The 14481-nt window shown below is 49.5% G+C and overlaps 1 protein-coding gene and 2 non-coding genes across 3 annotated transcripts; all 3 read left to right on the top strand.

Annotated features, from left to right (window-relative positions):
• Positions 1-1941: 1941 nt before the first annotated feature.
• DKC1 (dyskerin pseudouridine synthase 1) lies at positions 1942-14013 on the top strand. The gene is made up of 15 exons (XM_044234847.1): positions 1942-2053; positions 2826-2893; positions 3550-3636; positions 4889-4980; positions 5296-5480; positions 6105-6169; positions 6523-6649; positions 6870-7000; positions 7396-7539; positions 9181-9301; positions 10790-10908; positions 11557-11660; positions 12148-12256; positions 12827-12946; positions 13255-14013. Exons 1-15 carry the CDS (start codon positions 2038-2040, stop codon positions 13318-13320), a joined length of 1554 nt encoding a protein of 517 aa, XP_044090782.1. The 5' UTR covers positions 1942-2037; the 3' UTR covers positions 13321-14013.
• On the top strand, positions 7096-7232 carry LOC122897859. Its single transcript, XR_006382688.1, has one exon. It is a non-coding gene; the product is annotated as a small nucleolar RNA SNORA36 family (small nucleolar RNA).
• Positions 11947-12075, top strand: LOC122897861. The gene has a single exon (XR_006382690.1). It is a non-coding gene; the product is annotated as a small nucleolar RNA SNORA56 (small nucleolar RNA).
• Positions 14014-14481: the final 468 nt, after the last annotated feature.

Genomic DNA, 14481 nt, shown 5'->3' with positions numbered 1-14481 from the left:
GTGAGCCCGGAGTGAGCCTGGAGTAGTCCTGCGTAGTCAAGAGGCCGTGTGCCAGGAGCGGGGTGAGTGAGGGTGGAAGGAGTGGCCTCAGAAACAGAATGGGAAGCAGCCAACACTTTGGCTTTTTTTTAAATAAGATTTTATTTATTTATCTGAGAAAGAGAGGGAGACAGAACAAGCAGGGGGAGTGGCAGAGGGAGAGGGAGGAACAGGCTCTCCTATGAGAAAGGAGCCTGATGTGGAGCTTGATTCCAGGATCCTGGGATCACGACCTGAGCTGAAGCCAGAAGCCTCACGGACTGAGCCCCCCAGTGTGCCCTCCCTTCTCTTCTAAGGTACTTGTCATTGGATTTGGGGTCCACCTGAATAATGCAGCATGATCTCATCTTGAGATTCTTAACTTAGTTCTATCTACAAAGACCCTTTTTCTAAATAAGGTGACATTTAGAGGGTGGGGGGGGGGTCTTCATCCCACTACAGATGGGAAGTCACTGGGTTTTGAGCAGAGGAGGGATATGGACTGATTTACAGTTTAAAGACACTTGCCAGCTGCTATGTTAAAAGAGTATAATTGGAAAATGTCGAAGCAGGGGGGCCATAGGAGCCCATTGGAAAGATAGAGGAGGTGATGGCAAAGCACTGAGAGGTTTCCTAGCAGACTGGATGCAAAATTTTGGAGAAAGATACAGCCCACAGCAGTACCAGCAATGAATACCTTAAAAAGTTATTCAGTGAAATATTTACCAACGAAGCATTATAAAATAAGGGGGGAAGTAGTGAACTACTCATGGATTGGCTGATTATAGGGACTTTGGATATCTATTAAAAAGTCAATTTACATCGTTATTATTATTACCTTGGCACACACCTAAGTAAATTTTTGAAGGAATAAAAAGTGCGGAAAAACCAATCATCAGCTGTTTTTTAAGCCACAGCAAAATAAAATCTTCATATGGCAGAGGAGAAATGGAAAAAAAGTAGCAACTCATCAGAAAAGGTGATCGGAAAAGATTTCATTTACAACCGCAATAAGGAATTAAATAAAGAGTTCAGCCAAATCCCCAGACGTTAGATTAAAACCCCCCACTTGAGAGACCGAAGAGTGAGACGAACACCAGGGATGGAAGGGATTTGAACCAGGATTTGCTACTTCCTGCTGTCAGATAATGCAGCCATTAAGCGACCTGTGACTATAGAGCACTTAACATGGAGCACTCTCTCCATGGAATTCAAATCGAGGTGCGGTGTAATTGTATAAGACACACTGGAGATTCTCCCTGTAATTATTTTTTATACTACCCCTCACACACAAACACAAATGTGGAGTATTCCACTCATAAAGTGTATCGCTTATATGTTGAAATGATAATATTTTGGATTAATGGGTTAAACAAAATTCGTTATTAAAATCAATTTCACCTTTTTTTTTGGCCATGTGGCTGCTGGGAAATTTAAAAATGCACAAGTGGCTCGCACTATATTCCTATTGGCTCTAGCTAGATGGGAATTGCAAGCAGCAAAGGGTTTTCAACCTCTCTGTGCCTCAAGGTCTTCATTTTCCAATCAGGACTGAACCGATACCAACCTTAAAGGCTCGGCGAGAGGAAGCAGAGAGCTGCTGTTAACAGAGTGCTCGCGGAATAACCGGGTATCCAAGCCCCCATCAAACCCAGCGAAGGTCAGAAAACCACGGTCCGGGCTACGCCCACAGGCTGAGAGCCGCTGGGGCGGGCTGCGCATGCGTTTCCAACGCAACCTAGGACTGGGCGAGTTCCAAAGCGCACGCGCAGACGCGGAACCGCGGGGCGGGGCGGGGTGGGGTGGGCGAGCCAGCCAGCCAATGGAATTGCGCAGGCGGCCCGCGCGCGCCTGGGGCTCCGCTCCCGGAGCCTGGCCCCGCCCCCCATCCCCGCGGCGCAGCACGCACCGGGCGTCGCTCAGGTGGGCGGGTTTTAGTGGCGCGGCCCGAGGCCGGCGGGAGTCTGTGCTCGCTCCCTCGGCGGTGGCCCACGCGGCTCGCACGCTGTACGGGGCAACATGGCGGACGCGGCAGGTAAGAGTCGTGTCCTCGTGGTTGGCCGGGCTAAGTACCAGCTCCACCGCCTCGGAGAGCTGAGGGTGGGAGGGTGGCGGTGTCGGGGGCCGAGGTGTCCGCTGCTCTGCCGCCAGGCGGGTCCCGAGGCTGTCGGGCCTCCTGCTGGCCTTGCTTGTTGGCCTTGGGTCTACAGTGAGGGCAAAGGATGGAGGGGTGCTCGCAGTGACGTGGTTCCGCAAGGCCCGGGCCTCCCGCTGAGGCACAGCCTCCTTAGAGCCCGGGTCGCCGCTGAAAGGCGTCGGCCGCCGCGGCGGCAATGCCGCCGTGACGGGAGACCTGGCGGTACTTGTACCGCCGCCAGCCTAGACTACGCGGTCAGCACCACGCGGAAGGGCGGTGGGAACAGGCGGGGAAGAATAAGGGCCGAGGGGCTCCGACATCCGCGTGGCTCCAAGTCAAAGGAAAGTTCTGTGGGCCGCAGACCAGGTACGGGGCAGTTCAGTGATCAGTTAGGGAACTTTGTGGCCCGTGGGCAGAACAGTTCTGCGACAGGTTTGAGCCTGGCCGTGGCCACGTGGTGAACCCGAATGGAAGCCGACACGTGCGACTGCTTGTGGTCGGTGACCCAGCCGCGCTGCAACCTACGCGTTTGGTCTTACACACTTTGTTTTCCCCATTAATTCTACACAAAACGTCCATTCTCTGCTTGCTCTGATTTCATTCTCTATTTTAAGCTTTGTTACCCATGTTTTTGGGAAAAACCCCCAAATCTCTTGTCTTTATGTTTTAGTATTTATTTTGCCAAAGAAACATAAGAAGAAAAAGGAGCGGAAGTCATTACCAGAAGAAGATGTAGCAGTGAGTAGGAATATGTTATACTTTGCTTTAACTAAAGGGAAAGATTACTTAGATAATACATGACATGCAAGAAATGTTTTTAAAAGTTTCGAAGGAATGGGTTGGACTTGGTAGTGGTTGTGTTGTAAGCCTCACAAACCCAGCCACCTAAATCTCTCCTGTCAAATAATAGTTTGCCAAGTAGTGTTGACCACACCAGCAGCTCTCCCTGAAATTCTTTTTTATCCCACCCACAAGCCCACTGTCCCTCTCTTTAAGTAGCTGTTCCTGTTTCTTTTTACTTCTTTCTTGAGAGTGTGTGTGCACACGGGAAGAACTCAGAGGACAAGGGGGACAGAGCATCTCAAGGAGACTCCATCCCCATGATAACAGCCGGGACGCAGGTCTCCATCTCAGGACTCTGAGATCATAACCTAAGCGGATATCAAGACACTTAATGGATAGAGCCACCCAGGTGCTCCTAGCTGTCCCCATCTTGGTGGCAGTTCATTGTCCTTCTGAGATCGTGGTTCATTTCTTTTTCACTTGGAAGTCCCAGTGAAGAGGCATAAAGAGTACCTTGTTTTCTATTTAAGAGGCTTTGACTTAAAGTGGTAGTAATGGAATTGTTCGGAATCAGATGGGATGTCTAACAGTGCGTTTCTGTCCTGTGTAAGGAGATACAGCACGCTGAAGAATTTCTTATCAAACCTGAGTCCAAGGTGGCTCAGTTGGACACATCTCAGTGGCCCCTGTTGCTCAAGGTATGTGGTTAGGATTATGTATCAGATCAAGACCTAGCTTTTACATTATTTAAGTGTTAAGCACTTCATTAAGAGTGATTAACACTACCATCTTTGACTTGGGAAATGCCAGATGTTACAGTCTAAAGCTGTTTTCTTCAGGTGTCTGACAAGAAGGACCGAGTTTTGTTTCATTTTTCATTTCCAGTGCACCCGGTGCTATAGTAAAAAACTTAAAATGTCAGAACAGTGTCATACTGCCATAAAGGTGTATAAATAATTAGTTCTTGGTTTCTGTATTTAACTCACACCATACAGACTTGTACTAGTCTGTGGGCCACACTTTGCAGTAGGACTGCTTTAGTGCTTGAGGACATGGGCTTTGGAGCCACACCAATTTCAGTCAGGGAGTGTGTGAGTTTGGGCTGGTTATTTAACCTCTGAAGGTATTTGCTTATTGTATCTTCTCTTAGGCTGAGGGTTGTAGGAGGTAATCCATGAAATGTATTTAGCCAAAGTGCCTAGCATGCAACAGGTCCTCTAGAAATTGCTGACTGTTGTGTTGGGTTTTAGAGTGGCCCAGTAATGAGTTGAATTACAAGCCTCACGAGGAACTTACTGGGCACCGGGTATGAGGAGAGAAGGCTAGGGCACAGAAAGTTACTGAGACACATCTTGACCGAGTGTTAATAATAAACCAGTATATATGAAGTAAATGAATGAGATTTGCTTATATAATTCAACAGAGTTGAGCTTCTGCTTGGCCAGATAGGTCTGCCGATTACAGCTGCTTTTCTGTGGTAGGCTCTGGGGAGATGCTTGTGAACTGGGTAGGCCAAAGTCCCTACTGTCTTGGAATTTAAAATCTAGGGGTGGGAGATAGGTTTTAAAAATCGCTATTTATGTCAAGTACTGTACTGAAGCTAAACGAGGCAACTGTCCCGTCTGCGGTCAGTTAGGCCTGAGAGAGGAGAGCGAAGAGGAGGAGGCCTGGCAGAGCAGGAACAGGATGGTTGCATTTGGGGAACGTTGCCAGGCCTAAGACCCCAAGAAATCTTTCTAGAGGAGTGATCAAATTTGTTTTAATTCTACTCACGTGGGTAATTTTTCCAGTATGTAAAGAGGCTTAACAGTCTGTCACACTAGAGAATGAAAACATAGCAGAATCCAGGTTCGTAAACTTGCAGGTTAACCATAACATGGCTGATATTGGTGCTGACTCTCATATACGTTAATGGTTGATTGAGTTTTGTGTTGTATCATTGCTTTCCAGAACTTTGATAAGCTAAATGTGAGGACAGCACACTATACACCTCTTCCCTGTGGTTCAAATCCTCTCAAGAGGGAGATTGGGGACTATATCAGGTAAGTGTGTTGGGAGCATGTACTGCTCAGACTTCTTTTCTTTTCAAAATGACCTTTTCAGGGGCACCTGGCTGGCTCAGTTGGTGGAGCATGGGACTTGATCTTGGGGTCATGAATTTGAACCCACATTGGTCATAGAGTTTGCTTGAAAAAGTGACTTTTCACATCAGTTGTTCAAGGTGGTAGTGGCATTTTTGAATGGCCTAGAATTGGTGTAAATACATAACCCGTACCTGTGGCGAACTTGTACTCTTCAGATGCAGCTTTTATCAGAGGGCCGGAGATGATGGCACAGTGATGTCTTTTCCATTTTAGGACAGGTTTCATTAATCTTGACAAGCCTTCCAACCCCTCTTCCCATGAGGTGGTAGCCTGGATTCGACGGATACTTCGGGTGGAGAAGACGGGACACAGTGGTACTCTGGACCCCAAGGTGACTGGCTGTTTAATCGTGTGCATAGAACGAGCCACTCGCTTGGTGAAGTCGCAACAGAGTGCAGGTATGTGGAAGTAAAAGAGGTATGTCCTTTACTACTGGAAGGCTTTCTAGGTTTCCTTTCCTTCTACATTTTGGCCTTTGGTAATGGTTTCTCCACTAGTTTAAAAACAAATTCTAAGCAGAGATGCTCTGGTTGTAGACCTTCTGTCCCTTGCGAGATCCTAGTCCATCTGCCTTTTTTGGAGTTCCACGTACTGGCCATGCGCACATCAGGTTGACGGAGTCTGACCCTGGGACTGAGACGGGGCTGTGTCTGAGTCCGGCTCTAGGGTTGTCGCTCCAGGCTCCTCAGACTCTTCACTGCTGCTTCTGCCGAAAGTGCCCTTCCTTCATTTTCATCAGGGGAACTCCTACATGACCTCGCAAGGCTTTGTTCTCAGCTGGCTCTGTGCTGCACATTGCAGCTGGCCCTGTCAGCACACTGGAAGCCGAAACTCCCAACGAGAAGAAGCGTCTTCATTCCTTTCCCATGTCCAAACCATGAAATCTGTCTTGGTGGAAATTTGACAGAAAGAGGTCATCAAACTGCATGCTTTTTTTTTTGCTGCACAAGGTGGGACTGTGACCATTTAGAAATACAGAAAACTCAGTGGCCACACCTGACTACTCTTTTGTCATTTTTTAGGCAAAGAGTATGTGGGAATTGTCCGGCTACACAGTGCTATTGAAGGGGGGACTCAGCTTTCTAGGGTAAGTTTGTGATTACCAGCAGCCTGGGTATCTGAGCCCGTGGACACCTGTGGCAGACAGGCTGGCTGTCCCGTCTTGTGCCCTTTTCAGTGGGCTGCTCAGGCCAGCCTGGACGGGTACTGTGCATTGATAGGGGCGCTTCTGGATGTGTCCCTTCTGAGAAGAGGGCTCCGATAAGCATGAGTCATCCCTGTGTCGTTGAATAAAGAAGCAAAAAGGGAAAGGACATTTGAGGTCTTAAATGATTGAAAAGAACTTTCTCGTTGGTGTTCTCAAACTGCCACAGTAGACTGCTTGCTCCTATGTCAGAGTCTATGCAGTGAGTCTTTGTTTTGGTTTGTGCTTATTCTCAGGCCCTAGAAACTCTGACAGGTGCCTTATTCCAGCGACCCCCACTGATTGCTGCAGTGAAGAGGCAGCTCCGAGTGCGGACCATATATGAGAGCAAGATGATCGAGTATGACCCCGAAAGAAGATTAGGTGGGTAATGGGCCTGTGGGGAACTGAGTTGACATTGACCACGTGTGGACAGGAGCGCATTCTTGGCAGTGACATTTTCTGGTTAGGAGTAGATGCCCTTAGTATATGGTGTGGTCAGAGCCTGTTTTCTATGGCATGTAGTCTCGCTGGCTCGGAGAGTAGGTCTGTGCCTGTTAGCCAGTGATGTACTCAAGTCTGTGTGTGTCTGTGTGTGTCGTAGGTATCTTTTGGGTGAGTTGTGAGGCCGGCACCTATATTCGGACGCTGTGTGTGCACCTTGGCTTGTTACTGGGAGTTGGCGGTCAGATGCAGGAACTTCGGAGGGTTCGCTCTGGAGTCATGAGTGAAAAGGTACACCGTTACGGGGCTAGAAGTTTTAGAGCTCGTACTTAACACCTTCCACCTTTGCTGCAATCCCGCCTGCCTCACAGCCTGGAAGAGGCGGTTTCCAAAGTGTTGAGTTCAGCTCAGGGCAGCTTCCCTGTTCTGTTAATTAAACTTTGGAACATTGAAACCTGGGCTGTGGGAGATGATTGGATAGAGAACATTACTCTGTTCCTTTGCTGCCTCTCAGCCTACAGAAGTGCCTGCTTAGATCTCAGTAAAGCGGTAGTTACAGAAGTGTAGAAGAGAATGAAGACCAGTGAGTTTGGACTAAATTCATTCAGGGTTTGGAAGTTTGGGCACGGTTGTACTATTACAGGGACAGTGACACTGAATAGTTTTCATACCTGGCTGCTTTGCAGGACCACATGGTGACGATGCATGATGTGCTTGATGCCCAGTGGCTGTACGACAACCACAAGGATGACAGTTACCTGCGGCGAGTTGTTTACCCTTTGGAAAAGCTGTTGACTTCTCATAAAAGGCTGGTTATGAAAGACAGTGCAGTAAGTTCTGGGTTACAAGTTCACGTTTGCACAAAATGTGACTCCACAAGGATGAGATGCCGTCTGTTCTGAAATCCACATTCCGTGTGAAGAGGTGTGACATGATGGGAACTTCACTGTTTTCCATTGGGCTTGTTTTTTTTTCTTCTGGTTTTGTAAGTTGAGCTCTGGATTCTTTGTTAATAAGCATTTATAATTGTTTTTTACTAAATCAAAGCCACATATACTGAATTAGAGTGGAAAATTTAATGCTAGACATAATTCCATATCAAAATAAGGCAGATTGTGTAAACATTTACTTTGAATTTTTCCAAAGTAAACTATCAGTGGTACATCAAATTTGCCTTCCTGTAACCTGCTAGTTCTGTGTGTGCCTAAGAAACCTTGATATATTTTTAAGTTGTTGCCAGAAAAGATTTTTTTAATTGGGATTGAAAGTTAAGATGAGCATTTCAGAGATATTTTAAGCTATGTCCTTAGGAATTTCAGTAAAGCTTTTTTCCCTTTAAATCTTAGTTTGAGGCTATAAAACCTAAACATCAGTGAACTTAGCAAGCTTTTTTTTTTTTTTAGCACATTTACTAAATAACGTTGAAAGTAGTTCTTTTTAAGATTTTAAGTAATTTCTGTACCCAGCATGGGGCCCGAACTCACAGCTCTGAAATCAAGAGTTGCATGCTCCACCGACTAAGCCAGCCAGGTGCCCCACAAGTAGTTTCTTAACAATGTAATTATATCAGGGACAAAGGATAGTTGAGTTGAAGGTGTTTGATGCATTTTTTTGTACATCTTGCTTTATAATAGAAAAAAATTTACGGAGGTATAGTAAACTATGCCGTTGTAATAGTGAAAAAAAATCTAATCACGTGAAACACGATATAAATGTGATAGAGCCTCCTTATGCTGGGGTCAGACTGGTGCCCTCTGGGTGAATTCAGGGGAGAGGTGAAATGTGGTCCGGAAAAGAGATCCAGGTAAGTGAAGACCAGATGGCACAAGCCACTGAACTCTGAACTTGCATGTGACTGGTTCAGCAGGCCTCAGTGATCTTGCTGGCTGATTATTTTGGAGGCCTTTTAGAGGCCAGATCTCCCCAAAAAGCAAAAAGGTCTCCTGCTTCTGTTAGGGTTTCCCTCTTCAATAATTAAAAAAGAGAGAAGAGTAAATAAGGAAAACCAAGGCTGGGTTTTGGTTTAAGATGAAAATATCCTTAAGTGAAGTGGAGAAATGAGGAATAGGTATTTATTTTTTTATAAATATTATTTATTCACTTATTTAAGAAATGGTTTGAGGGAGAGCATGAGGTGGGGGGAGGGGGGGGGAAGCAGGCTCTCTGTTGAGGAGGGGGCGCAGCACGGGGCTCGATCCCAGAACCTCGGGATCGTGACCTGAGCCAAAGACAGATGCTCAACCGCCTGAGCCACCCAGGCGCCCCGAGGAGTAGGTATTTAAATTCCTCTTTAACATTTCTGCATCCGTGTGTTTTGAGGCGCCTCGCCCGGGGCGACCGTGGCCGTCGGGGCCATTCGCTCGCATTTTGCAGCCCCGCCCGGAGGTGTTCTCTGTGCTGGTGAGGGCTGGGGCGGTGGGCAGCGGCTCGAGCGGCAGCTGGGGCTCTGACGTGAGGTGCCGTCTCTGCAGGTGAATGCCATCTGCTATGGGGCAAAAATCATGCTTCCGGGTGTTCTCCGATACGAGGACGGCATCGAAGTCAATCAGGAGATTGTGGTCATCACCACCAAAGGGGAGGCGATCTGCATGGGTAAGAGAAGTTATCCTGGTTCTTTCTGGACCGTCGTAGCCAGGCTTACTAAGCAGGACCCAAAGTCCTGGCTCCTTGGGTTCATCTAACCCTTGTGTTGTCTGGGGCGTGGAGTGGGAGTCAAAGATGTTAGATGTGCTTTGTAAGTTACTTACTAAGTGCTAGATGGGCAAAGAGATGAGGTCAGTGCGGCTTCCCTTGTCCCAGCTGGCTGCTGGAGGCCATGTGGCAGCAACCTGGCTCCAGTGGGGAGAGGGAAGACCCTTAATGAAAGGAACAAGTGTCTGCGGTAATTGAGATGAAAAGTTCAGTCCGTTCCATGTCTGCTGGTAGCAGTTAACTTGGGAGCTTTGAACTGCTTTACAACTTCAAATGTTCCATTGCCCTCAAGGGGCTCTGCCTGAGCCCCAAGCTTGGTGAGTGTATCTTTAGGGTGTCTTACTAGAGGTATCCCCTCCTCTGGCTGCCTGCCGCTGAGAAGGGACTTTCATGGTGTGCTTTCTTTCTGGTGCAAATTAGGCACGGTAAATGGATAGCTCTGATTTCCTTATTAAGAGGTCTCCTGAGGATCTAGGAAACGTCGATTTTTATGTGGTTAGTGTAAATATTTTTTTAACTGACAATTTTAATGTGGTTTCAGAGCTTTTTTCCCATAGTGGTGGAGTTTTCTCCATATGAACATCCTCAGCAAAGGAAACCTCAAGGCAGTAGAGTTTCGAATTTTAAATGTTTTTTTCTTTGTAAAGGTTTTATTTATTTATTTATTTGAAAAAGAGAGAGCACAAGCAGGGTGAGGGGCACAGGGAGAAGCAGACTCTGCGCTGAGCAGGGAGCCCGATGCAGGGCTCGATCCCGGAACTCCGGGATCATGACCTGAGCCAAAGGCAGACGCTTAACCGACTGAGCCACCCAGGTGCCCCTTAAATGTTTGGGTCTTTTTGGTTTGTTTGTTTTGGTTTTGGTGGGTTTTTTTGTTTTGTTTTGTTTTAAAGATTTTATTTATTTATTTGACAGAGAGAGATTACAAGTAGGCAGAGAGGCAGGCAGAGAGAGAGGAGGAAGCAGGCTCCCTGCTGAGCAGAGAGCCCGATGCGGGACTCGATCCCAGGACCCTGAGATCATGACCTGAGCCGAAGGCAGCGGCTTAACCCACTGAGCCACCCAGGCGCCCCTGTTTTGTTTTGTTTTTTAAGATCTTATTTTGAGAGCGATCATGCAAAGACACATACAAGCAGGGGGAGGGGCAGAGGGGGAGAAAATCTTGAGCAGGCTCCACACTGACTGTGGAGCTCGACACAGGGCTCGATCTCATGACCTTGAGATCATGACTTGAGCTGAAATCAGGAGTTGGATACTTAACCGACTAAGCCACCCAGGTGCCCCAAAAATGGGGTTTTAAAATTTATATAAGACAGTGGCATTAGGGCTCAGAGTATAGGAAGTTTCTCCCTTCCAAGTCATTCTTTAATCTCATTCCAACATCTGCAGCCATTGCATTGATGACCACAGCAGTGATCTCTACCTGTGACCACGGTATTGTAGCCAAGATCAAGAGAGTCATCATGGAGAGAGACACTTACCCTCGGAAGTGGGGTTTAGGTCCAAAGGTAAGTGGGATTGGGTGTGCGCCCTGCTGTGGGTAACTGCAGTTTTGCGTTGTTGAATACTCATGTGGGCAGTCCTTGGCTGTGTCCCTGCCACCACAGCTTGCCTTGCACTGGGCTCTGGGGAGTGCTGGTGGGTAGGTGTGTGAGACCATCTCAGACCTTAGAGGTGTCAGTCTAATGGGGGAAGCGAATGGCTTTCGCTCATACTGCACGACCAAAGCCACACTGCAGGCTGACCAGCACCGGGAGGTGCCTGGCTCCTCGGGAGTGCGGCATGAGGGGCTCGTCCTGGTTGGGGGTTCTGGGTAAGGGATCTTTGCCAGCCATGCCAGCCAGCATAAAGGACGTCTATTGGTGAAGAAGGGCGGGAGGGTCTGGGGAAGCCAGAAGAGCACGTGCTGCAAAGGCCCTGTGGTGGGAGAATGGGCTGGAGGCAGGTGCCACCAAAGGATGTTTCGGAGGCTGTCACTGATAAAAGTAGGCTTTGTGACTTTCGACAAGTCCCATGTTCGCTCCTGTTGGAGAGAGTGAGTTCAGAGTGCTTTGTAGAGAAGTGTGAGGCCCAAGGGAGGGGTCTTCACCAAGCCGCCATAGTACCTGCTTCATGTGTCCCACCATTCTGACCTTGAAACCCTGACGGTCCACCAGGCAAGTCAGAAGAAGCTGATGATCAAGCAGGGTCTTCTGGATAAGCACGGCAAGCCCACAGACAGCACGCCTGCCACTTGGATGCAGGAGTATGTGGACTACAGGTGAGGGCAGGGCGCTTGGGAGCCCCGGGCAGGCAGAGACAGTGCACTTGCCCCCTGGATGCTCCAGGGGAGCAGGGGAGGCCGCAGAACCCGGAGGGGTGGGTGCAGTACTGCTCGGTGCTTGCCTAGGGGAGCCGGGACAGGAAGTCATGGAGCCCAGGTGTGGGGAACAGCGGGGCAGATGTAGTGTCCGAGGAGCGCGGCGACAGCGTGGTGCTGACGAGGCCTCGGGGGCTGGAGGGACTTACTCTCGAGCGCCTGGGCCAGGTAGGGGCTCGGGCCTGCCCAGCAGACAGTTCTCCCTTTCTAGTCTGGCTCATGGGACTCTAGAGGGAGTCCGTCTGCAACAGTAAGTGGTGAGTTCTTCCGTCTGTCGTCAGTATTTTGATGGTGGCTTCAGACTTGCCGGATATCACTGGTTGGGGACGCGGCAGGACCTCCCCGGTGGCTGCTCAGCACATCTCCCCGCTTGGTGCCTGTCTTTCAGTGAGTCTGCGAAGAGAGAGGTGGGGGCCAAGGGAGTACAAGCCCCACAGGAAGTTGCCGAAGTGGTAAAAGCCCCCAAGGTAGTTGCTGAAGCAGTAAAAACCCCAAAGGTAAGGAACGGGCTGCAAGCAGTACGTGGCGTACTCCTCTGGACTGTGTGGGCTCCGGTTCCCGTTCCCTGTCGTGTCCGCTGGGGGCATGGGGGGCTCAGAAATCAGACTGGCCGCGGCTCCCAGCTCGTCGACGTGGCGCCACTGGCTCTTGGTGGAGGAAGGCGTTATTCTGGCCCCTCCTTGGGGCGGACTCGCCTGAAGCTGACCGCCCTCGATCGCATTAGCACAGCCTTAGATGTGGTCCAGGGAAGTACGTGCTACCACCTCAGCTTCTCAGGGTCCGGGGGGCACCCTGACATCGGAGTACAGAATGGGTGCGCCGAGGGGCCTGGGACGAGCTGCCTGGGGCCTGTCCGCACTCCTTCGCAGGCGTGCTGTGGCCCTGGCTTCCCGGCCGCGGGACGTGAGGCCGTGCTTGAATTCTCGAAGTTGTGGTTCTTGGGCTTTGTCATTAGAAAGCTTCCTCCTGTAGTCAGGGGCTGTTCTGGTGGTCCCCGCCTTCTTACTGAACGTTTCTCATCCACTGTTGCCCCAAATCGGACATTTGATCTCTTGTGTCCACCTTAGCGGAAACGAGAGAGTGAAAGCGATGAGACCTCCCCACAGCTGGTCAAGAAGGAAAAGAAGAAGAAGAAGGACAAAAAGGCCAAAGCTGCTCTAGAGAGTGTGGGCGATCCGGGAGACGGGGTACGTCCACACCCGGTCAGGACGCTCGGGGCGGAAGGGAGCAGCAGCCTCCTGTCGGCGACAGTTCCCGTGCCCTTGGTGCCACCATTTGGTAGTCAGCCGCGCGCTTGCGGCGCTGCTGGTGACAAGGGCGGGGTGTGTGAGAGCCCGCTGCAGTGTCACTGGGGAGCTCAGGACCTGGTGTTCTGTGCAAAGCTGGTTTTCTCTGCAATGTCCTCCCACATCCTGCGAAGGCTTATTGGGCTTTTGGGATGTCCCTGGTTTGCTTGTTAACAGGTGCTGTGAGTGAGGCTTTCTCTTTTTCCCAGGACAGTGACGGTACCAAGAAGAAGAAGAAAAAGAAGAAGATCAAAGCGGAAGCGGTTTCTGAGTAGTGGATGGCACTGGAGTGCGGGGCCAGCTGGCAGGAGGAATTAAAGCCTTACTGGGAAAACAGAATTCCTTTCGTTCTTGAGGGAATGCGCCACAGGCCCCAGGACGGGTGGAGCGTTCTGGCACATTTTAGCTGCTCCCCGAGAACTCGGGTGACGTCACCTGCTGTGCTCGCCCCATCCTGTCCTGTTTTAAGGACGCAGGTGAAGGAAGCAGCTTTGATGCCACCCCTTTCCCTGCTTGGGAGAGTTGGGGATCGTCTCCTTCAGATCTGGCACAGCCCAGAACTGTCGGCGGCTGCTGTCGATTGTTCTTTCAATGTGATAGCGCTCCTGCTTTGCACCATCCCCCAACCCATTTTTTTAAAGTTTCTAAATGTTCCTCAGTGAAATGGTGTATAGCACATAAAGGAATAGACCCGAACCACATTGTTCCCCCATGTCCTGTGAGGACAGCAGTCTGTTCTGGCCACATGCGGGCTATCTCTGGCTCAGTGGTCCCGTGCGTGCTCCTCCGGAGCCTGGGGGTCCGGCTTCACGCACCTGCCCCTGTTGGCCTGCTTGTGTTCGTGTCAGAAGCGAAAGAACCGTCCTTATTTCCTCCTCTAACTCTCCTTTACTCTCAAAGGATGCAGTCACTCATTGCTGGGAGAAGGTTGTACTTTTTACTTATTAAAGTTTCCTTGTTTTTAAGTATTTCTGTTGGGTTTTCTAATTGTTGGGGATGTCAAACTAGTAAAACAAATATAAACTATTTTAATTAAAAATCTAGGGAAGTTTGTTCTATTTGAAACGTGATGCTTTTCCTTTGGTTACTTTCTCTGGTTCTGTATCTCACAACATTGATCCTGGGGCCTTTTATCTGGCACGGGACCAAATACTCCGGAATCTTCATTAAGGACACTGGCTAGATAATGGATAAAAGGGGGCATCACCCCCAATCCAGTGATCTCCCCGAACAGTCGCGAGGAGGGCGCTAGGAGGAACGTCCAGGGTCTGCTGGGAGGTGCCAGTGTGTGTGGGGAGGGATTCCGAGCCTAGGCCTGAGGCTGGGTTTCCCTCACCGGAAAGGTCAGGATGAAAGCCAGTGGCAGGTCAAAGCAGGAGGCTGTGTGTGTGCCTGTCTGGGCGCTAGCGTCAGGAGGGCACAGGTTTGTGTCTCGG

The sequence above is a fragment of the Neovison vison genome, chromosome X, assembly GCF_020171115.1.
Source record: "Neovison vison isolate M4711 chromosome X, ASM_NN_V1, whole genome shotgun sequence".
Classification (NCBI taxonomy): Eukaryota; Metazoa; Chordata; class Mammalia; order Carnivora; family Mustelidae; genus Neogale; species Neogale vison.
This window is presented reverse-complemented; position numbering and strand designations above follow the sequence as displayed.